This window comes from Lacerta agilis, chromosome 12 (assembly GCF_009819535.1).
Source record: "Lacerta agilis isolate rLacAgi1 chromosome 12, rLacAgi1.pri, whole genome shotgun sequence".
In the NCBI taxonomy this organism is placed as follows: Eukaryota; Metazoa; Chordata; class Lepidosauria; order Squamata; family Lacertidae; genus Lacerta; species Lacerta agilis.
In genome coordinates this window covers 56,115,590-56,137,959 of record NC_046323.1, presented here as the reverse complement: position 1 = coordinate 56,137,959, position 22,370 = coordinate 56,115,590, and the positions used below count along the sequence as shown (strand labels likewise).

The window sequence follows — 22,370 nt, the reverse complement described above, 5'->3', positions numbered from 1 at the left end:
GGCCCCACAAGCCTCCCCCCATCTGCCCCCACCCCGTGCTTGGATCTCCAGGTGACCCCCCCCCCCCGGACTCCTCCCCAGCCTTCCTCACGGGGTCCTCCTCTTTTTGCCCACCCAGCAAACGGGGTCCTGACGACAAGCCTTTGGCTTTCCACAGCTGGCTGAGCCGGGTGACCCAGATGAGGTGACTCAGCAGCACAAGCAAAAAGGGGGGAGATATATACAAATAACGCCCCCAGCACACTTTTGCAGGCTGAGTCAGGTGTCTGAGCAGTATCCGCAAGCGGGGAGGGGGGAACCCTCAAATAGGTCACATATTCCCAGCCCCTTTTGTCTCTTATGCCAGACCTGTTCAATGACACACACACCCCGCTTGCTTGCTTGCTCCCGGGAAACAGAGAGCCCTCCCATTCCGGAAAGCCCTTGCACTGCATCCTGACAGCCCCGGGGACAAGGGTCTGGGCCGTGTGGAGCAGTCTCCCTTGTTCGCGGCTGTGGGTTGTCACATCGCCGCCTTCCCCACCGAGAAGCCTGAGAGAGGAGCTCTTGCTTGTGGCTGTGCAATGGTGTAGACCGGGGGTCCCCAAACTAAGGCCCGGGGGCCGGATGCGGCACAATCGCCTTCTAAATCTGGTCCGCGGACAGTCCAGGAATCAGTGTGTTTTTACATGAGTAGAATGTGTGCTTTTATTTAAAATGCATCTCTGGGTTATTTGTGGGGCATAGGAATTCGTTCATTTTTTTCACCAAAATATAGTCCTTCCCCCCACAAGGTTTGAGGGACAGTGGACCGGCCCCCTGCTGAAAAAGTTTGCTGACCCCTGGTGTACACCTTCCTAAGTGCCTGCTGGATCGGGCCCACCCAGCCCAGTCTCCTGTTCTCACAATGGCCAGCCAGGTGCCCCAAGGGACCCCCCCCCCAGCGGGACAAGCCTCCACCCCTCTGTCCATAGAGACTCTCAATCTCAGGGTCATGGGTTCGAGTGCCACATTGAGCAAAAAGATTCCTGTATACTGTAGCAGGGGGTTGGGCTAGATGACCCTCGCCGTCCCTTCCAGCTCTATAAGAAGAGCCTGCTGGATGAGGCCAATGACTTGTCTAGTCCAACACCCTCTAGTTCTTACAGTCGCTGACCAGATTCCCATTGCGGGGAACCTGCAAGCAGGATTTGTGCTGAAGTTGCCTTTAGGAGATGGAGATGAACTCCTGTAACCTCTTTCTCCCCTCCTGTGGCGTCTTAACATCCAGGATTTGGAAGCACGGCTGACTCTGACTGTGGAGGCAGAGCAGAGCCCTTGTGGTCCGTCGCCATCCATAGCCCTCTCCTCCTCTGTGAATTTGTATAATCCTCTTCTAAAGCCAACCAGGTTGGTGGCCATCACTTCTTCCAGTGGGAGGGAGTTCCACAGTCTGACTCTGCCCTGCGTGAAGAAGAAGGTCTTTCTCTGATCTGTTCGAATGCATTGCCAGTGACGCATTTGATGGTCTACCAGGCAAATGAGGGGGGAGCTCTTTGTGGGCCTCCTGTTTCCCCTTTTCCGGGCACCTCTGTGAGATTTAACACTTCTGTCTGAAATGGTGGAATAAATGCTCGAAACCCCTTTATTTTCACATCTGCACCCTGTGCATGAGCTCGGAGAAACGAGCTTCTTGATAATCAATAATCACACATCGGTTCAGGCCATGGAGGAGGCTGCATTCCCGGCCACGGCCTCACGTGCCAGAGCGTGCATGTTTGGGTGCATGTCTGCAGACATTCGCACATGTGTGACCCTCCGCTCAGATGTGCAAGCATCACATGAATGGGGCTCTTCCCTCCTTCCTGAGCCACAATCCCCCTTTATCCTCCTTGGTTCTGCTGGGAAACTCGCCTGCCCCCGCCTCTCTGGCGTTTCCAGCCAGTGAGCGGAGTCATAGCAATGACTGGCACCTGGGAAGAGGGATCCAGCCAATAGACACGGAGAAAGCCAGCGCAAAACACACATTCCTCTTGCTTGGGCCTCAAGCCTTTCCTGCAGGAGAAGCAGGATCCTGCCTTGCAGAGATTCAACTCTGGGATGCAGCATTTTAGCGCAGACCTGGGTCATACTTCATACCCCAAAACAAAAATGTCTTCTAAGTTTGCAAACGTTTAAAATGCACTGTTGATCCTAGTGCAGTTGTCCTGGCGCATCTTGCAGGTGGCTGAGAGAGGGTGGCTTACGCCAGCCCTGCAAAGTGGGCTACTTTTTGTTTTTCCTGAAGGGAGGGGGAGAGGGCTGGTGCTGTGCTATTCTTTATATATATATATATATATATATATATATATATATAGTTTTAATTTTTCAATATTTAATTGTTTTAGTCCCCCCCATGTCTTTAGCTGTTCTTATTTTATCTGTAAGCTGCCTTGAGAACCTGTCAGAGAGAAAAAAACAGATGAATAATAATAATAATAATAATAATAATATGGTGGGGATTGTGAAGTCACTTGCAGGAGGAGGGCAATTAATGAAGGGCTGGAGCAGGGGCTGGGGGGGGTAAGTGAGGGTTTCAGCAGTGACTAGAAGGGTGATGGGTGATGTCTGGGTGGGTGCCCAGCAGAACGACCCCATTGCAACTGGCAGAAGGGCAGACCCGGAAGACGAGTTTCTGAGTTGTGATTCCTGACTAGATGCCCTTTGGGGACCCCTCCTCACTCGTTCCTTCCTAGCAGAGCTTGCGGGGATGTTATTCCGCTGCTGGGTTTTCTGCATTGCGAGCAGGGAGAGATGCAGCCGAGGACGAGAAAGGCGGATGGAGCGGGGGGGGGGGAGTGGCGTGCGGGGGCGGAGCTCTTTCCGGTCCTCCCTCCCCCCAATGACGCGCGAGCCCAACTGCGCAGCCCCTCCGGGTCCGCGACTGACGTCCGGACAGGCGGGCGTCACTCCCCCCCCCCAAAAAAAATATCATCCGGACGTTTCTCCAGGCGCCCGCAGCCTGGCACGGGATGGGGGGGCACCCTCGCCCTCCCCTTCCCCTTGCCTGTGATGGGGGGGGGAGTGTCTTGGGCCGCTTGTCCTCAGATCTCTCCCCCCCCCTGCGCAACCGCCCCCGGCGCCCCCTCGTGCCTCTTCGCTTTCTCTCTCCTCCCCACCGGAGCCCCGAGAGTTGCCTTCAGCCGAGTCAGTTCTGCTCAGAGGGGACCCAACTCAGCCCCGTTGCAGTTGAGAGCTCCCAATGGGTCTACTCTTGAGCAGAACGTGGATCCCGCGCGAAAGACCTTCACCAGAGGCTTTGAAGCAGAGGTCGGGTGGCCGCCTGTCGTGGGTGCTCTAGTTGGGAGTCCTGCCTTGCAGGGGGTTGGGCTAGATGCCCCTCGGGGGTCCCTCCCCAAGCTCCCTTCTGTGATTCTGCAACTCCCAATTTGCCTTTCTCTTGGTCTCATAGCTGGAGCCCCAAGAAAAGCCCCTCTTGCTGCTCTTCCCTCTCCAGGGCAGGGTTAGGACTGAAGGGGGCAGCACCCCCTCCTCAGTCAGGACATGGGGAGGACACCCCCCCCCCAGGATGCCCCCAAAGCAAGTGGGGGGGGGAAACGGGTGTAGCTCAGTTGGTAGAGCAAAAGACTCTTAATCTTGGGGTTAATCCATGGTTAACTAATGCCCCTCTTTCTACCTTTTTTGTCTGGTTTTACTGCTGCAAGCTGCTTTGATAATTTGTCCATGACACAGCGGCATACAAGTCTTTGTGCAAATAATACCCCATCCAGATGCCAATATTGAAAGGCCTTGATGGTGCTTTGCACAGTTGCAGCAGGGGAGACTGCAGAAGACAGCAGCCGGGGTCTGCAACTCCCAAGGAGGACAGGGGGCTCTCTCCGCTGAGGGAGTCAAGAGATCCTTGAGGCAGCTCTTGCCCCCTGGCCCCAGGGGCTTCGGGGGACCCTTCTCACTCCCTTCCCCCCAGGAGGGCAGAGCTGAACGGCCAGTGGGTGCCTCTGAGCAGGGACTCCTGTGTGGCGCACACACACACACACACCCAGCTAAGAAACCTGGCTGTGTGGCGTCCCCGACTTCTGTGTCACACGCAGGTGATTGATGCCCTGGATGAGGCAGGCTTTGTTGCAAGAGAGGAGGGGGATTGGGGTCCCAGAGATCTCTGCTGACCTGCTGAACTCTGGCACAGAATCCAGAAGGCAAAGGAAAGCTCAGATCCTTCCGCCAAGTGGCCTCGGCTGCCCTCCTGTGGCCATCATAGAATTGTACGGGTTGGAAGAAACCGTCGTCTGCTCCAGCCCCTGCAATGCAGGAATCTTTTGCCCAACGTGAAGCTTGAACCCGTGACCCTGAGATGAAGATGAAGACCCTGAGATGAAGATGAAGACAGCAGGGCCTCCAGGGGGTGGGGGTGGCTTTCTACGGGGAAACAGCCAGGAGCAAGATTTGGAGCAATTCCAACGGGGACAGATTCCTCAGCTTCTTAAGAGATCTTGCAAGGCCGCTGTGGCTGCAAAGCTGTTCTGTGGACTCTGCTGCCCTCAAACAGGTTTTGGATGTACCAAATGGTGTCCCCTGCGCTGCCCGATGCCTAGAAACAAGCCAAAGACTTTTAGGGTGGCTGCCAACACTTGCGGCTGCATCACCTAATAGTCTGGTTATGGACCTGTTAGCCGAATACCCACCATCGGGATGGTTGAGTGGGATTGAGAATAAAATGAGAGAGAGAGAGAGGAGTGTCACCAGGCACCCTGTGCGGCTTGTCCGGAAATTCCACGCTTGAAATAATCCAACGCAGATTGTTAAGTCAACGGATCCCAAGAACACACTGGAGAGCCAGTGTGGTGTAGTGGTTAAGAGCGGTGGACTCGTAATCTGGGGAACCGGGTTCGTGTCTCCGCTCCTCCACATGCAGCTGCTGGGTGACCTTGGGCTAGTCACACTTCTCTGAAGTCTCTCAGCCCCACTCACCTCACAGAGTGTTTGTTTTGGGGGAGGAAGGGAAAGGAGAATGTTAGCCGCTTTGAGACTCCTTCGGGTAGTGAAAAGCGGGATATCAAATCCAAACTCTTCTTCTTCTTCTTCTTCTTGGGCAGCCAAATTGGGAAGAACAACTGGGCAAGTCTGGGGATTGTGCGAGGTGAGAAGCCAGGGCCGAATTTCTCTCCCCTTTGACCAACCCGAATCGACGCAGGGCCCACACGCTGGCGAGACTGAGTGGCTTGCCCTCAGCAGCGCTACAGGGGAGATTCCAGAAAGACTGGGCCTCTCTGGACAGAGACAAATGGGACCAGCCTTGCGTGTTCCTTTCCCTGACCCTGGTATCTGACAGTTTGATCAATGTTTGATTTGTCCGAATTCCACTCCCTAATAACAGGTGGTTGCTATTAGGGAGTGGAATTCGGACAAATGCAAGGTAGCCTTCCTTATGTTTACTCAGGATGGAGGTGCAGTCGTACCTCGTGTTGCGTTTGCTGAGGGTTGCGAACGACGCGGGTTACGAACGCTGCAAACCCAGAAGTGTTTACTTCCGGGTTTTCCAGGTTTCGCTGCACGTGCAGAAGTGCGATATTGCGCTTTTGCACATGCACAAACACACCGCTCGGGTTACGGACTTTTCGGGGTGTGAACGGCACCCCGGAACGGATCGGGTCCGTAACCCAAGGTACCACTGTAGTAGCCAGGTTTCTGCAACCTGCAGTGAGGATTTGTGAATGCTATACGGCACTAACTTGAGTGTTAGATGCAGGGTATTTTTATTTTATTTTATTTTCTTGCACGTATGCCAATAAAGGCTTGAGAATCGGAGTCACTCCGGTGGGCTGAGTCTCTGTGAAGGAGCCCCAGGAGTGACCCACTTTCCCCAAACCTGGATGGGTCGCTGTGGCTCCGTGCCCCTTCGGAGGCCGCCGCTCCCGGCCAAAGGCAGACTGGACTTTCACACGCGAAGAGGCCCCTCAGGCAAGCGGCAAAGTCCGAGGGGAGGAACTTGCGCCGTTCTATGTGGATGTTGGCCGGGGATCCAACAAGCCAGCTCTGAGGGCCGCCTCTCACGGGCAGGAAATGGCATGTGCCACCTTCTGCAAACCTCGGATTGGCCACCAATGGCCAGCCTGTGCCAAGGCAGCCTGGCAGGCGGATCTGTGGCTCTCAGTATCAAGGGAGGCTGTGAGCTTCTGCCTGGGGGTTGTTTTATTTCCTAAATTTTATACACCAGTTACTGGGGAAAATAAATCAACCCCAATCTCTGAGCAATTTACAAATAAAATAAAATTAGCCATAGGAAAAATTGACCACAATTTAAAGCTTTCAAAGAGTTAAACAGCAACAGACCCCCCCCCCCCCCAGTAAGGCACCTAAGCTTCCTAAGCAACTAGAAGGCTTATCCAAACACAAATGTTTTTAGGTGCCCAAAAGATTGCAGTAAAGGCACCTGCTTGGTATCAATAGGCAGGGAGTTCCAAAGTGTAAGTGCCAAGATCACACTAACTAAAAGATTGATTTCTCACAAACATGGAGCAGGTATCATGTGGCACCTGTAACGGCTATGCCATTACTCGTGTGCAGGGGGTTCTTCTGGTGGAAGCTGCCACAGACAAATTCATCTGAGCCAAAGATGTTGCTCCTCCGCGGAGGCAGAGACAGCTGTCCTTCCCCCTTCACCTCTTCCACCCAGAAGCTTCCATGCACTGGCTGTTGGCAGAAACCACGCTTAGAGCCCCCTGCTTTCATAGAATCACAGAATTGTAGAGTTGGAAGGGACCCCAAGGGTCATCTAGTCCAACCCCCAGTAATGCAGGAATCTCAGCTCAAGCATCCCTGACAGATGGCCGTCCAACCACTGCCAAACAGTTCTCTTATTGTCAGAAAGTTCTTCCTGATGTTTAGTCGGAATCTTCATTTCTTGTAACTTGAAGCCATGGGTTCGAGTCCTACCCTCCAGAGCAGGAGGCTCTTTTGTGCGCAGACAGTCCCGGGTTCAGTTCCCGGCATGGGGGTGGGGATGGACAAGTGACTGACAGCCGCTCGCCAGAGGAGACGCCTCTGGGCTGCGTGGATTAACCTTTCCTTGACCTGGGGGGCCTTATCTTTTCCGCAGGGTTGGCCGGGCTCCGGGCTGGGCCTCGACTGTCCAGCAGAGGGTGCTGTTGCATTAGGAAAGAAACGGTTCGGGGGTTCGGAAGCTCTCGGGCTGCGTTGGGGGTGGCGGCTAATGGGCGCCCGTCCCTCCTGGCAGAGGCCTGAGCTCGGGGGCCGGGTTTGGAGTCTCCAGAACTGGCCCCACTCACAGCAAGCCTTTCTGGAGTGGATCTCGCCCGCAGCCTCCCAAACGGACGAGCCCGTGTTTGCCTTTCCGCTGGCCCCACCGCGCAGCTCCTCGCCCCAGGGCTGGGTGGCCCGACGGCTCGCCCTCTTCCTCGGCCCCGCCGTGGGAGCCGCGAGGCGCCTTCCCAGCTGCGCGCCCGTCGGGCCTCCGCTCCGGGCAGGGCGGGATCCGCGCCAGAGTTTGCGAGGCGCTGTCGGGGCCAGGCCCGGGCACGTCGCTGCCTGGCGCGGGCTGCGATGCGCGAGCCAGAGGAGGCTCTGCCAGCGACGGGGCCAGGCCAGCGCGGACGCGGCGGCGGCGGCGGCATGGGGCGCGGGGCGGCCCGGGGCCGGCCGTGAGCCCCGCGGGGATGCCCAGCAGCGGCAGCCGGCTAGGGCGCGCCGTCGAGGATGGCTGCCGAGGGCTGGCGCTGGAGTGAAGCGGGCCGCCCGCCGGGGACCCCCCGCGCTTGCCCGCGCCGCGCCGTCAGCGTATGCGAGTCGCTGGACCTGCAAGGCGTGCCCGCCGTCCAGGCGGCCCTCAAGGCGGCCGAGCGCCAGCGCCAGCGCCCCAAGAGCCTCTGCTCGGTGGGCAACGGGCTGGGCGTAGGTCCCCTCGGAGCCGCCCGGCCCCCGACGCGAGCGCGCAGCGGCTTCCTGGACTTCCTGCGCCTCCGCTCGCCCCGACGGCACGACGACGAAGGGCCGCCGCGCCCGGGCAGCGCCGCCTTCCCGCCGACGGAGGCGCCCCCGACGGAGCCCGGGGGGTTCCTGCGCGGCGGCTCGCTGTGGGGCAGCCGGCGCTGGAACCTGTTCGGCGCCCGCGCCGACGGGGCGCGCAAGGGCCTCAGCTCGCTGCGCAAGAGCTTCAGCTTCCGCCTGCGCCGCGGCCACGAGCTGCACCGCTCGGGCTCCGGCCTGCTGCGCCCCGCGCGCCTCCGCACCCGCAGCGAGGGCGACGCCAACTCCCTGCACACCTTCCCCAGCAAGCGGGACCTGCTCTACCCCGACGCCGCGCAGCCCCGGGGGGACCGGGCGCGCCCCGACGGCGGAGGAGGAGGAGGCGGCAGCCTGTGGAAACTGCTGGCGGGCCGCCTCCGGCGCCGAGAACGCTGCGCGGGCCGCTCCTTCAGCCCCCTCGACCCCCGCGGGAGCCCCGCCAGCGCCCTCTGGAGCCTCCCGGGAGCCGAGCCCATCCTCGTCTCTGTGGGGAGCCGCCGCAGCAGCGGGAGATCGCCCGGTAAGGACGGAGAAAAGCCGGGTGGGTGGGGGGACACCCCTGAAGCAGCACCAAGGCTGTGATTTTGTTTGGGGGGGGTCTGGGGAGGTGGACGGTATTATATTTAATTGATTTCTTTGTTGCATATATATCCCACCTGTTCCTCCATGCAGCTGGAGGTGGCCTGCATATTCCTCCTCCTCCACCCCACAACAGCCCTGCCAGGTAGGCTAGGTGCAGAGCAAGTGACTGGCCACTTCATGGCTGAGTGGGTGGATTTGCAGGTGGTCTCTCCCAGGTCCTCCTCTCACCATTGAAGGGTTTTAAGCAGAGGTTGGCTGGTCAGTTTAATAAAGTTAAACTGTGGAACTCCCTCCCACAAGAAATAGGGGTGGCTATAAAAGAATTCATGGAGGAGACGGCTTTCAATAACTACCAGCCAGGATGGCTCTGTTCTGCCTCCATAGTCAGAGGAACCCCTGGAGGGGACAGCATTGCTCTTGAGTTCGAATCCTGCTTGCTGGTTTCCATCTGAGGCATGTGGTGGTTGGCCACTGTGAGAACAGGAAGACCTTTCTGACAGTAAGAGCTTTTAGACAATGATCCTCCTCTCCTTCCTTGGGGGCTTTTAAGCAGAGGTGGGCTGGACACCTCCCATGGATGCTTTAGCTGAGATTCCTGCATTGCAGGGGGTTGGACTGGATGACCTTTGGGGTCCCTTCCGACTCTACATTTCTGTGATTTTGTGACCCTAACCGCTGTTCCACCACTGACTCTCAGGCATCGTAGCTCAGCGATAGAACACCCGCTCTGCATGCAGAACATTCCTGGCTCAGTCCCTGCCGGCAGCTGCACACAGGACTGGGAACGCCTCCGGTGCTGCCAGTCTGGGTTGGCAATGCTGAGCTAGAGTGTTCGAAGGCAGCTCCTTCCTGTGTCTTTCCCTCCTGCCCCTCTTATGTGGTCTACGCCTAAACTCTCGTTTGCAACTTTTTAGCCCCACGTACAGTATGCCAAAATAATTATTATGATTGCGATTTTAACCCATCAACCCTGCGGAGTAGGCCGCTAGCATTGCTAGGTTGTTAACTGAGACTGGGCTTGCTGGAGGGCAACTGGCAGGAGTCCACACCTTTTTCTGGGGGGTGTTTAGACCCAGTGGCAACCTGCAGTCGAAGTCCCACTGTGGCCAAGGAGTGTCCCTTGGCTGGGCTGGGGGGGGCGGGGAGAGATTTTGAGGCGGTGCCAGGAGGACTTTTGCCCTTGATGACAATGTAGTTCTGGGGGGAGGCTGGACAGCCAAACTCTTCTTCTGCGCGGGGGGGGGGGAGGCGCTTAGCTGGAGTCTGCCTAGAAGCTGGCAAGGGAGGGGCATGGAAGTGGCGTGGCTTGGCGTGCCTGTTTGCAGCGGGAGGGGGCTCCCTTTAAAAATGCTCTCTTCTCTCCCAGCCCCACCCTGGCCACTTCTCCATCCACCTCGGGGTTCTCCTTCCTGGGTGACAATGTAGTTCAGAGGTTGGAAGGTCACTTGTCAGCGATGCTTCAGCTGTGATTCCTGCCAGGGTGGATTTGATTGAAATCAAATCGATTTAAATCACGAGACTAGTCAGTAAGACTTGATTTAAATCTCTCCTTTTTTTGCAGAAAGACTCATTCTCGCTGGTATAATCTTAATTGCAACTAGATGAAGGTTTCATTTTTGGAATAATAAATTTTCAGAATAGTTTTTACAGTTATATAAAAAAAAATACTGATTTGGTTATACTATCAGAAATACATAGATAATTATGAAATGATTGTGAGGTTTAATAAGTTAACTGTTTATATTTGGACAACTTTCCTGCTGTACTTTCTTGGAAGGAGAAAAACAATCATTTCCTTAATAACAATTTTAACAATTTATTTAACTAAAACAATAACATTATAACATATGTATCCATGTTTGTTAACTGGTGTGGTTAAACAATTTTTTTTTTAAAGCTTTGAGTGCAAAACTTAAAACAAATCCTTATTTTTTGATGAATAACCTTTAGAGTCTAGTGTATAATTTAACTTAAATAGAAAAGTTACAGGTGGGTAGCCGTGTTGGTCTGCCATAGTTGAAACAAAATAGAAAATTCCTTCCAGTAGCACCTTAGAGACCAACTGAGTTTGTTCTTGGTATGAGCTTTCGTGTGCATGCACACTTCTTCAGATACCCCTAAATAGAAAACTATTAAATAGAAAACTATCTTTAGAAAGATTTTTCCTCCAAAAGGATTTTATTTTAAAAATCCAATTTAAATTAAAAAAAATCAATTTGTATTTTTTTTAATTCACTGATTTTTATCCACCCTGATTCCTGCATTGCAGGGGGTTGGACTAGATGGCCCTTGGGGGTCCCTTCCAACTCTGTGATCCTTTCCCTCTGGCTGCTCACAGACCAACCCCAGACAAGAAGCAGAGGGCAGGCAGGAATGCTGGTGAGCCAAGGGAGCCCCTTGACCCTGGGCTGCGGGTGGGCCAGGAATGTGGGTGTGGGAGTCTCCCCCCCTCCACCTGGGGGGGGCTCCAGAATCGTTGCACCAAGAACCTCTAGAGAGAGCCATTCTCTCTCCTCTCTCCCCTCCCACCCCAAGGCCAGGTGTGCAGAGCGCCTGGTGCGCAGCTGCCAGCCCCCCTCCCTCCCAGCTGCCACCTTAGAGGTGGGTGCCAGTGGGCAAATGATTCTGGGCCTCTGAGCTGTCACAACCCTGCACACCCCAGCTTGGCCAAAGAGGCAGCTGCTGCCACCACAGATTTCTGCACGGCTGGGTGGTTAGAGACCCTGGCAGTCGGCTGGGTGGGAAGGTGGGGGGACAGGACAGGCCCCTCGACCCACCCAGGCACCTTCAGGTAGAGGACACTTCGTTTGGACTGCAGACTCTTGTTTTCCGTGGCAAACACCTGGTTGCTAATGCGCCTTGATCCATCCTCCGTGTCTCGGTGGGCAGAGCATCTGCTGGGCAAGCAGAAGACCTCTGTCCCCACTGGTGCCCCTCCAGGCACGGGTGGGAGAGAGAGATTCTCTGCCTGAAATCCTTGAGCACTGCTGCCAGTCAGTGCCAGCAGTATGGAGCTGGAGGGGCCCCTGCTCTGACTCTGTACAAGGCAGCTTCCCACCCCCCTGGTTTGCTGTGAGTGGATCCTTCCTTGGCTGGGGCAGAAGCTAAAGCTAAGGAGCTGCTGGTGGGAAGGGGGAGGAGGGGAGGGGTCTTCTCTGGGGAGGGGAGGGGGGTGCAGAAGGAATAAAGGAGCGCCACAAACTCAGATACACAATCTCATTCCCAAATGGTACCTTAAACCTGAGTACAGTCGCCACCATGGAATGCCTAGGTGCCTTTTTCCAATGAAGTGGTGTTGTTGTTGTTGATTGTTGTTGTTACAGTTATACCTTGGTTTTCAAACAGCTTAGTTCACAAACAACTTGGAACTCTGCGGCCAAACGGAAGCCGTGCCTTGGTTTCCGAACGTTTCCGGAATGCATTCTGTTCGAAAACCAAGGTACGGCTGTAATTGCATTTCTGTGCCACTTTATATTTTAAAGAACAAATCTCAAAGCTGTTCACAACACAATTACAACATCATATAAAACAACTCAGAGTAAAACACATTCCAGCTTCAAGGAAAACATTTCAGCTCCTTCTCTAAGGGGCGTTTGGCTTCCTCCAGTCGCCAGCCTGGCATCCAGAGATCTCCATGTGGTCACAGTTGTCGCAAAATGTGCCTGGGATATTTCTGTCACTGGCCATGGGAGAACTTCCTGGCTCTCAAAGTGGGGGGGGGCAGTTTGATCCTCTGGGGTTTCCCGGGGACCTGGCCAGATCTGCATACGATAAAGGGCAGACTAGTCATGGCAATGGTCCGTATGGGGAGGTGTCAAGAGGCTCTGATCCAGCGTTGCCTCTGACGAAGCACAGGCCCAATGAATTGGGGTGGGAGGTGAAGTGGGTCAGGGGCTGCACTTGGGGTAAGGGCCCCAGAGAGGAGGACCCAGGCTACGTCTGCCCCCATCCCGGCACCCCAAGGTAGCACCCAAGAGCAGTGTTCGAAATTAGCCAGGCACCTGGATTTTGGCCACTTGCGACCCAAGTGAAGATGCCCGGGTGCCAGGGTGGCGTCTGACATCTCCACCATGTGGGGATCCTTGGATCTGGACTCTTTTCACACACTAAGACCCCATCCTGTAGAATTCTATCCGTTACATTTTATCTGCACAATCGGATTGAATTTCAGGAACCCAAATGTCATACTGAAAAATACGACTTTTGAGCTGTCAGGCCCCCAAATGGCAACTTTGTTGTTGTTGTTGTTGTTTAGTCGTTCAGTCGTGTCCGACTCTTCGTGACCCCATGGACCAGAGCACACCAGGCACTCCTGTCTTCCACTGCCTCCCGCAGTTTGGTCAGACTCATGTTGGTAGCTTCGAGAACACTGTCCCACCATCTCATCCTCTGTCGTCCCCTTCTCCTTGTGCCCTCCATCTTTCTCAGGGTCTTTTCCAGGGAGTCTTCTCTTCTCATGAGGTGGCCAAAGTACTGGAGCCTCAACTTCAGGATCTGTCCTTCCAGTGAGCACTCAGGGCTGATTTCCTTCAGAATGGAGAGGTTTGATCTTCTTGCAGTCCATGGGACTCTCAAGAGTCTCCTCCAGCACCAGAATTCAAAAGCATCCATTCTTCAGCGATCAGCCTTCTTGATGGTCCAGCTCTCACTTCCGTACATTACTACTGGGAAAACCATAGCTTTAACTATACGGACCTTTGTTGGCAAGGTGATGTCTTTGCTTTTTAAGATGCTGTCTACGTTTGTCATTGCTTTCCTCCCAAGAAGCAGGCGTCTTCTAATTTCGTGACTGCTGTCACCATCTGCAGTGATCATGGAACCCAAGAAAGTAAAATCTCTCACTGCCTCCATTTCTTCCCCTTCTATTTGCCAGGAGGTGATGGGACCAGTGGCCATGATCTTAGTTTTTTTGATGTTGAGCTTCAGACCATATTTTGCGCTCTCTTCTTTCACCCTCATTAAAAGGTTCTTTAATTCCTCCTCATTTTCTGCCATCAAGGTTGTGTCATCAGCGTATCTGAGGTTGTTGATATTTCTTCCGGCAATCTTAATTCCGGCTTGGGATTCATCCAGTCCAGCCTTTCGCATGATGAATTCTGCATATAAGTTAAATAAGCAGGGAGACAATATACAGCCTTGTTGTACTCCTTTCCCAATTTTAAACCAAACAGTTGTTCCATATCCAGTTCTAACTGTAGCTTCTTGTCCCACATAGAGATTTCTCAGGAGACAAATGAGGTGATCCGGCACTCCCATTTCTTTAAGAACTTGCCATAGTTTGCTGTGGTCGACACAGTCAAATGCTTTTGCGTAATCAAGGAAAATCGTTTTGGTGACTGTCAGACTGGTTCAAGGACCCATTAGCCGCCTCACTTATAAACCTGAGTTTCTAACCCTGGTTTCAGGCCCTGGGGTCTCTCCCGGCCCTCCTGGGAGATTCTGCTGGGGGTTGAGGGTGAGGTCTTCTGCATGCTCCATAGCCCTGAGGTCCTGTGGCCTTCCTGAGATGTCTGGAGGGACCCTCTGGTGGGAAGATGCTGGGTGGGGGCAGGAGGGGCCGAGTGGGAAGCAGATTTGGCACAGGAAGGGCAGGTAAACGTCAGAGGGACGTGCCTGGGCACAAGCCTGGGGGTGAGGTGAGGTCATCATCGCCAGGGATGCCAAGCCAAGCCAAGGAGCTGGGCAAGAGGCCAAACCGGGAGCTTGTGTGTTTTGGGGGGGGCAGGGAATGTCAGGCAACACCTGCGCTCTGTGGATAGAAGGAAGGGGCCAGGAGGGTGCCGTAGGGCTGGCGGAAGCCCCTGCCTGAAATCCTGGAGAGCCAAATGCCCCCCCAACAATCCAATGCCTGTTATGCCTGTTATGTAGCCACTGTGATGCCGAGTGAGTTCTAATCACGTTTTTATCCCTTCTTTTCTTTAATATATACTACATTTTATTGCATTGCCGCTGCAATTCCACAGAATTCAGATTTTGCTAGTGTTCCTGGCAGAGATGCCCGGGACCCCCTGAACGAAGCCTATGGGGCTGGCGCTGCGTAGATGGACCCACAGCCTGACTCTGCGTCAGGCTGCTCCCTCCGTTCCACTGTCCCTTTCTGGGCTTTCCTGCATTCCCTTTCGTTCTGAGCTCCCTTTTTGCAGCCCTCCCACCCAGGCACCTTCATGGGAACCTGCAAGTCAGGACGCAGGTCAGTGGCCGTCCACGAAAGCTGGTTGTGCCACGATGAAGCTAGGGGCCAAAGGGCTCCTTAAACCGAGGCTGCAGTCGCCAAAACGGATTGTCTGGTTGCCATTTTGGGGCCAGATGGCTCCGAAGTCTTATTTTTCAAATGACGGACTGACTGTGATTGATTCTGTGGGAAACATCTGGCTAGTTCAGAGGACAACCTCCAGATGGGTTAAGGGCTCAGAGAACTTCAAGAAGGAAAGTTCCTTGATCCAGGGACAGCCTGCAGATATACCATATTAGCCTAAAGGTAAAGCGAACTCTGTCCATTGGGTCCAGTCACAGATGACTCTGGGGTTGCGGAGCTCATCTCGCTTTACTGGCCGAGGGAGCCGGCGTTTGTTCGCAGACAGTTTTTCCAGCTCATGTGGCCAGCATGACTAAGCCACTTCTGGCGAACCAGAACAGTGCACGGAAACGCCGTTTACCTTCCTGCCGGAGCAGCACCTATTTATCTACTTGCACTTTGGCGTGCTTTCGAATTGCGGAGCAGGGACCAAGCAACGGGAGCTCACCCCGTCGCAGGGATTCGAACCACCGACCTTCTGATTGGCAAGCCCCCCCCCACGTTTAGTGTAATTGCTTTTAAGTTAGCCATCTTGCTTCCCTGTTGGGTAGGACGATTCCTTGCCAACCCGTCCGGGTTGTTCTGTGTCTCTCACTTCGTGTCGTTTAGTGAACCAATGGAGTTGTGCTGACCTAGGTTGTGGTGGGTAGGGGGCTAGTGGGGTTGGAGTTAGATTTGGGTTAAAGAGTGGGGGGGTAGGTTGTAAAGGATTTCCTATTATGTAGTCATATAGGTGTTTGTTTGGGGTATTTTGGACCCTTAGCCGGTTGGTCCTGGGTCTCAGCTGGTGTTGAGGGTCGTGTTCAGGGACAGGCCACCCCCCTTGTCTTTTGGACTAGGGGGTTTCCAGCAAGACGGTGTGGAGCGTCTTTGTGACGCCAATGTTGTGTATAAGGTTCAGAAGCAATCGTTGGTGTGTTAGGGTGGGGGTGTGTGTATTGCTACACTGGTGCCACCATTGTGTTGGTTAGGTATCAAATTTGTGGGTTGTGTTACGAAGGTTGGAGGGATTGTTTTGCCCATCACCCCCAACAACCCACATCTTCAACACACACACCCACTTCACACCAAAAGCACAATAACTTGACACCCCTTTAGCATCCAAGGGCATCTTTTTAAAACAAGCAAGCAAACCGTGTTGGATTAATTTCGACCCAAATTGGGTACCTTTATAAATAAGCCTCTCGAAGCAATTTTGAATTGTAGAGAGACTCTCTGAAGTGGCCAGAGAGGCTTTGGGGTTGCCGGAAGCTGGTCCAGAGATGCTGCAGAGTCACAATTGTGGCTTTTGCCAGGCGGCGTCTGCGTAGCCCTGACAGTTTTCATTGCTGCGTTTGATGCAACGGTCTCAAATGATGCTTAGCTGTTTTCAGTCACAGATGCGGCTCAGATATTTCAAGTACTGTTGTGTAGAGCTTCTCTAATATAGCAGCATCTGACTTTTGCAGTTTTGATCTTCTCTGGGTCGTTCCTGGAGGAGCAACCACCGTTTTGAAACACACAGAGCTATAATAAGCCTTAATAGTCACCACTTGTGAGAACATGTTTCTCTTCTTTGCATTCTTTGATTATTATTTTTTACCAGCAAAGGCAGAAATGTCCATTTTGCCACGAAAGACGATTCTCCTGCGCCCTCTTTCATGCCTCTCCCCCCCCCCCCGTGGGTTTTCTGTGTAACCTCCAAGCCTTTGTGTGTCATATTCTTGCTGCTACCCATAGGAAGTTAATTCCTCGAGTTCCTCGTAGTTCTCTAGAGTGAGGCATGAGCAGCGAAGGAGCCAAGTTGAGGGTCATGAAAACAACAAGGAATTGTGTTTGTTGGACTGAAGTCAGTGCACCCCTTTCCACCTCATTCTCAGGGCAGAATTGAAACACAACAGGCAGTTCTGAGATTCTGGCAGAGGGTGGAGAGGATGTATATTCGGCTACTGTCCAAAGGGCCCTTATGTTGTCATTCATTCATTTAGAACATTATAATCCACTTTTCCTCCCAAGGAGCTGAAAGCAGCACACACAGTTCCTCCCCCTCCCGTCCCATTTCATCCTCACAACAATCCTGCGAGGTAGGAATGATTATTATTATACTTACAGAGAAAAAATGCAGCACAGAAATAAAACAGAAAAAGTAAAAGCATGACGGAAAAGATGATCATCATTGGTATCTGAAGAAGTGTGCATGCACACGAAAGCTCATACCAAGAACAAACTTGGTTGGTCTCTAAGGTGCTACTGGAAGGAATTTTTTTATTTTTCATTTTGTTTTGACTATGGCAGACCAACACGGCTACCTACCTGTCATCAGAAAGTATTAAGCCTGAATAAAATTTAAACAATATAAAAAACAAATCTATTAAAAATACAAATAGCAACAGCCAGAGAAACCTCAGAGTACCAGGCCTGTCTTTAAAAGCAGTCAGTTCCTGAAGGCCTGTCAGAATAAAGGAGGGAGCCTAGTGGGGGGGGGGGATTGAAGCTTGATTCATAGAGCTGGAAGGGACCCCAGTGGTCATCTAGTCCAACCCCCTGCAATGCAGGGGTGCAGTGCACTGGGGGTCAGGCTGGGGACATTGGTGCGCTGCAGGGTGCAGGTGCCTTTGGCTTCTAATCATGCCATTTCCAGTTCTGGGATAACTGGCTCTGGTCCATGTTTTGTGGGGAGGCTGTTCTCCCCAATCTGCATTTGAATCTTCCAGATATTTGCATTTGCATGTTGCATTGTTGCTCTTTTCTGCGTGGGAAAAGGAAGTCAGAATGTGTTGAAGTAGCTGAGGCGTGTCCTTGGGGTGGCGTGTGCAGTTCTGTATGTCTCCAGGAGGAGGTCAGTCTGCTGTGACTCATTTTACCTAAATCCTCCCCCAAGTTCCTAGCCCTCATGAAGGAGTCATGAATCCGAGCGGGTTTGTTTGTTTACTTGTTGCCCGCCCTTCACCCCAAGGTCCCAAGGCAGGTCGCAATATTGAAATGCAAAAAACTAGGCGGCTCCTAAAAGCATACACTTCCCGTGGGGTGTCCTCAGCTTTTACCAGAAGCTGAATGGTGAAGGTGTCAGACCCACCTCTGCAGAGAGTTCCACAGTTTAGGGGCCACCACAGATAAGGCCATCTTCCCTTTAACTGCCACCCCAAACCTCTTCGGATGGAGGACCAGGAGGGAGCCCCCCTGCCCATCTCAGCCCCCAAGAGGGTCTGCGTGGAAGGAGACAGCCTCTCAGATATTGGGGGCCTGAGTCATTCAGGGCTTTGAGGGTGTGTGTGTGTGTGTGTCGGGGGCAGGAGACCCTTTTGCCTGCCCACTTGGCGTCCGGTCCAGGTAGGACCCCAGCCTCCCTCAGCCCCCAGTTTGGGGGCAGTTTGGCTTTGGACCGGTCTCCCTCGGGAGGTGGGGGTCTCTCCTTCCTTGGCGGTTTTTAAGCAGAGATTGCATGGCCATCCGTCATGGGTGCTTGGGTTGAGATTCCTGTATTGCAGGGGGTTGGACTGGATGGCCCTCGGGGGTCCCTTCCAACTTGACAGTTCTCTGATTCCATGGCCAGGTTTGGGTCTCTGCATAGAGGCTGCGGAGGAAGAGGTGATGGCAGAAGTGGGGGTGGGGGGGCCCTCTGTGCCGGAGACTGGCTCAGCCTGTCTGGGCAGGGCTGGGGTGCGGCTGGAGCTGAGCTCAATCCCGCGGGGGGTGGGGGTGGGAGGGCCTCCCCGTTTGCTGAACTCTGTGCTTTGACCCGGGCAGGCGTGTTGGGTGGGGCCCCACCCCGTCTGCAGCCCTCACCCCCACCCCGTCTGCAGCCCTCACCCCCACCCCGTCTGCAGCCCTCGCCCCTGCCCCATCCTGAGATGCCTCCTCCATGGGGCAGGTTCAAGAGGAGAGAGATGGAGACGAGCTGCCTATCTGTGTGGCTCCCAAAGCTGAGTGAGGCTCCCTGAAAGGGGGGGGCTCCCTCTCCCTCTCTTGGACAGACCCCATTCCTCCCCTTGCATTCTGCCTGTGGTGCCCCCTCTCCTTCCCTGCCACTGAGAGTTGGGGGGGGGTGACACTGAGAGGCATCTGCCGCTGCAGAGACCTGGAGCAGCCAGACTCGCCTAACCAGTTTGGGTGCTGTTCTGGCAAGCCCAGAGCCAGCGGGCTGCTCCTCCTGCTCCTCCCAGGGAGGGCTGCTTGCTGCTGCCTTTGGCTGCTCTGGGATTTCCAGCTGAGGCAGGCGGCGCTTTCCTCCTCCAGCCTTGAGGGCATGACTAGAACCCTGCTGGATCAGGCCCAAGAGGACCCTTCTAGTCCAGCACCCTGTTCTCACAGTGGCCAAATACCCCCCAAGAACTTGGGAATCTAGATACACTGCCTCTGGCCCTGGAGGTTCCATTAAAAACATAAGAAGAGCCTGTCTGCTGGATCAGGCCAGTGGCTCATCTGGTCAGCATCCTGGTCTCTCAGCAGCCAACCAGGTGCTTCTTATTGGCATCTCTTAGTTGGTCGCCATCCTGTGGGAGGGAGTTCCAGAGTTTCCCAAAATCCAGCTTTTTATTGTCTTCTTCATAAAGGCCCATGAAATATTATCAAAGGCCTTTTCAGCATTTATAAACATTAAAGCAGCTTGTTTCTCATTCCTGACCTCTAGATATTCTGTGTCATCAATTATATTTCTTATATTATCCTACATCTGGCGTCCTGGTAGGAAACCAGCCTGATCATGATGAATTATTTCTACCAAAACTCCTTTCATTCGGTTGGCAAGTATATTGGCAAATAGCTCATAGTCATTATTTAATAAGGAAATTAAAACCCTATAACTTTTAACTGAAAGTAAGTCCGCATCTTACTTTGGGATCAAAGTAATACAGGCCTCTTTCCAAGTCTCTGGTAAATGTAAAGGGACCCCTGACCATTCGGTCCAGTCGTGGACGACTCTGGGGTTGCGGCGCTCATCTCGCTTTATTGGCCGAGGGAGCCAGCGTCCAGCTTCCGGGTCACGTGGCCAGCATGACTAAGCCACTTCTGGTGAACCAGAGCAGCGCACGGAAACTCCGTTTACCTTCCTGCCGGAGCGGTACCTATTTATCTACTTGCACTTTGACGTGCTTTCAAACTGCTAGGTTGGCAGGAGCTGGGACTGAGCAATGAGAGCTCACTCTGTTGCAAAGATTCAAACCGCTGACCTTCTGATCGGCAAGCCCTAGGCTCTGTGGTTTAACCCACAGCGCCACCTGCGTCCCTAAGTCCCTGGTACTTTACCTCTATTTGAAATCTTGTTCATAACGGTTGTACCAGTAAGTCCTGCAACTTTTTATAATACTTTGCTGACAAACCGTCGGGTCCTGGCGTTTTACCTGTTTTAGCTTGCTTAATTGCATCTTGCACCTCCAGCGCTATTATTGGCGCATTTAATGAAACTATTTTTGGGGAGTTCCATAGTTTAACTCAGCGCTGCATAAAGAAGGGCTTTGGAGGTCCCCACTGTTGGGAGAGAGGAAAGGAAACTTCTCTCCATCTTTCTCTGTTCCATGCTTATTACTAGTCACCTACACCGCGTCTCCTCATAGAGGAGCTCTTCCGTCTCCTTGATAATTTTGGCCCCTCTTTTCCGAACCTTTTCCATCTCCACCGCGTCCTTTGGGAGGTGAGCTTGGCTGTGACCCCCGAGACTGAACGAGGGCTAGCTGCTCTCCCCACCCTCCGTGGGCATGCAGGAAGACGCTGGGGCCAGTTTGCCCTTTGCAAATTGACGGGGGGGGGGGAGGTAAACGGGGTGCTTTTAGTGGTTGGGCAGAGGTGCATTTGGTTCTTGAAAAGAATTGCTTTCTCTCCGTTTTCCATTAGTACCCTCCATTGGCGCCTCTGCAGATCTCTGGGATGGGGCAGGGCATGAGCCCTGGGCTCTGTCGGGAGTGGGGCGGAGAGGGTGGCACTGCCGTGGCCTCTGGGCAAAGAGCTTGCTGGTAGCCATGGGAGGAAAGGGGGAGCAGTGGGCAGTGAGGAGGTCCAGCATATTACAGCACATGCCTTGCATGCAGAAGCTCCCAGGCCCAGGCCCAGTTTCTGAATCCCCGGAGAGCTGCAGCTGCGAGTCAGTGCAGGCAATACTGGGTGGTGGATGGCTGGGAGGTCGCCTGCTCCTGATGGGGTTACACTTCCTCTGAAGGAGCAGGTTCGCAGCTTGGGGGTCCTCCTGGATCCTTTGCTGTCGCTCGAGGCTCAGGTGGCCTCAGTGGCCCGGAGTGCCTTCCACCATCTTCTGCTGGTGGCCCAGCTACACCCCTATCTGGACAGGGATAGCCTAACTACTGTTGTCTATGCTCTGGTTACCTCAAGGTTAGATTACTGCAATGCGTTCTACGTAGGGCTGCCTCTGAAGACGGTTCGGAAACTTCAGCTGGTGCAGAATTCAGCAGCCAGGTTGCTCACTGGAGCAAGATGGTCTGAGCATATTACGTACACCGATCCTGGTCCGACTGCACTGGCTACTGATTAGTTTCCGTGCCCAATTCAAAGTGCTGGTTTTGACCTACAAACACTTAAACGGCTCAGGATCGCAATACCTCCAGGACCGCCTCCTTCCATATGAACCTCCCCAGACCCTGAGGTCATCCTCTGAGGCCCTTCTTCATGTGCCTCCTCCTTGAGAGGTCTGCAGGGTGGCAACATGAGAACAGGGCCTTCTCTGCAGTGGCTCCCCATCGGTGGGGGGTTTCAGGTGAGCTGCTGGCCCAAGAAGAATAATCAGGTGGTGTTTTATTGCCTCTTTGGCCTCCTTTATGAAAGGGGAAAGGGGCATAACTTGCAGAAATCCATGGGGTGTGCAACCCAGCACTGACCAGCCTGAGAGATGTGATGCTCTGACAAGCCCCCCCTCCCTTCCCCTCTGTTTTTCTGGGGTGTCTTTGGCTTTGAGGGGCTGCCTTAACCCTCTGCTTCTCTCTCTCTCTGCAGATTCCTTTGTCAACAGCCAGGAGTGGACCTTGAGTCGGTCAGTGCCGGAGCTGAAAGTGGTGAGTTTTCCGTGGCTGTGCCTGAGAACCTCCGGAGAGTCCGAGGGGCCCTGCCTAGCCCAGAACCCTCTTCTCCAGTGGTACCTTGGGTTACAGACGCTTCAGGTTACAGACTCCGCTAACCCAGAAATAGTACCTCGGGTTAAGAACTTTGCTTCAGGATGAGAACAGAAACCGCGTGGCAGCGGGAGGCCCCATTAGCTAAAGTGGTTCCTCGGGTTAAGAACAGTTTCAGGCTAAGAACAGACCTCCGGAACAAATTGAGTTCTTAACCCGAGGTACCACTGTAGACTGCCTTTGCAGCTGGAGGTTCCACAAGAGCACATGAAGAGTCCTGCCGGGTCAGGCCCAAGGGAGCCCACGGAGCCCAGCATCCTCTTCCAACAGCGGCCACGGCATGAACGCCCGTCCTCCCCACTTCGGAGGTCATTTGGGGTCTGGGTCCATGGCTGGCTCTAGACGTGTGCCCTGGCCCCTCACTCCCCAGGGCATGACGGCTGGGGGCTCAGGAATACCCACCTAGCCGTGGTTGTTTT

The 22,370-nt window shown here is 53.9% G+C and overlaps 1 protein-coding gene across 3 annotated transcripts in view; it reads left to right on the top strand.

Moving 5' to 3' along the window:
• Nucleotides 1-22,370, top strand: part of AGAP3 (ArfGAP with GTPase domain, ankyrin repeat and PH domain 3) — a 101,251-nt gene that overhangs the window by 21,437 nt on the left and 57,444 nt on the right. For 2 of the 3 annotated variants that reach the window (XM_033166305.1, XM_033166306.1), the window contains exon 2: nucleotides 21,776-21,834. In XM_033166305.1, coding sequence (XP_033022196.1) covers nucleotides 21,776-21,834 — 59 coding nt within the window. Of the gene's footprint in view, nucleotides 1-7,639; nucleotides 8,501-21,775; nucleotides 21,835-22,370 lie in introns of those variants that run through there. The other variant, XM_033166304.1, reaches the window with a different exon arrangement.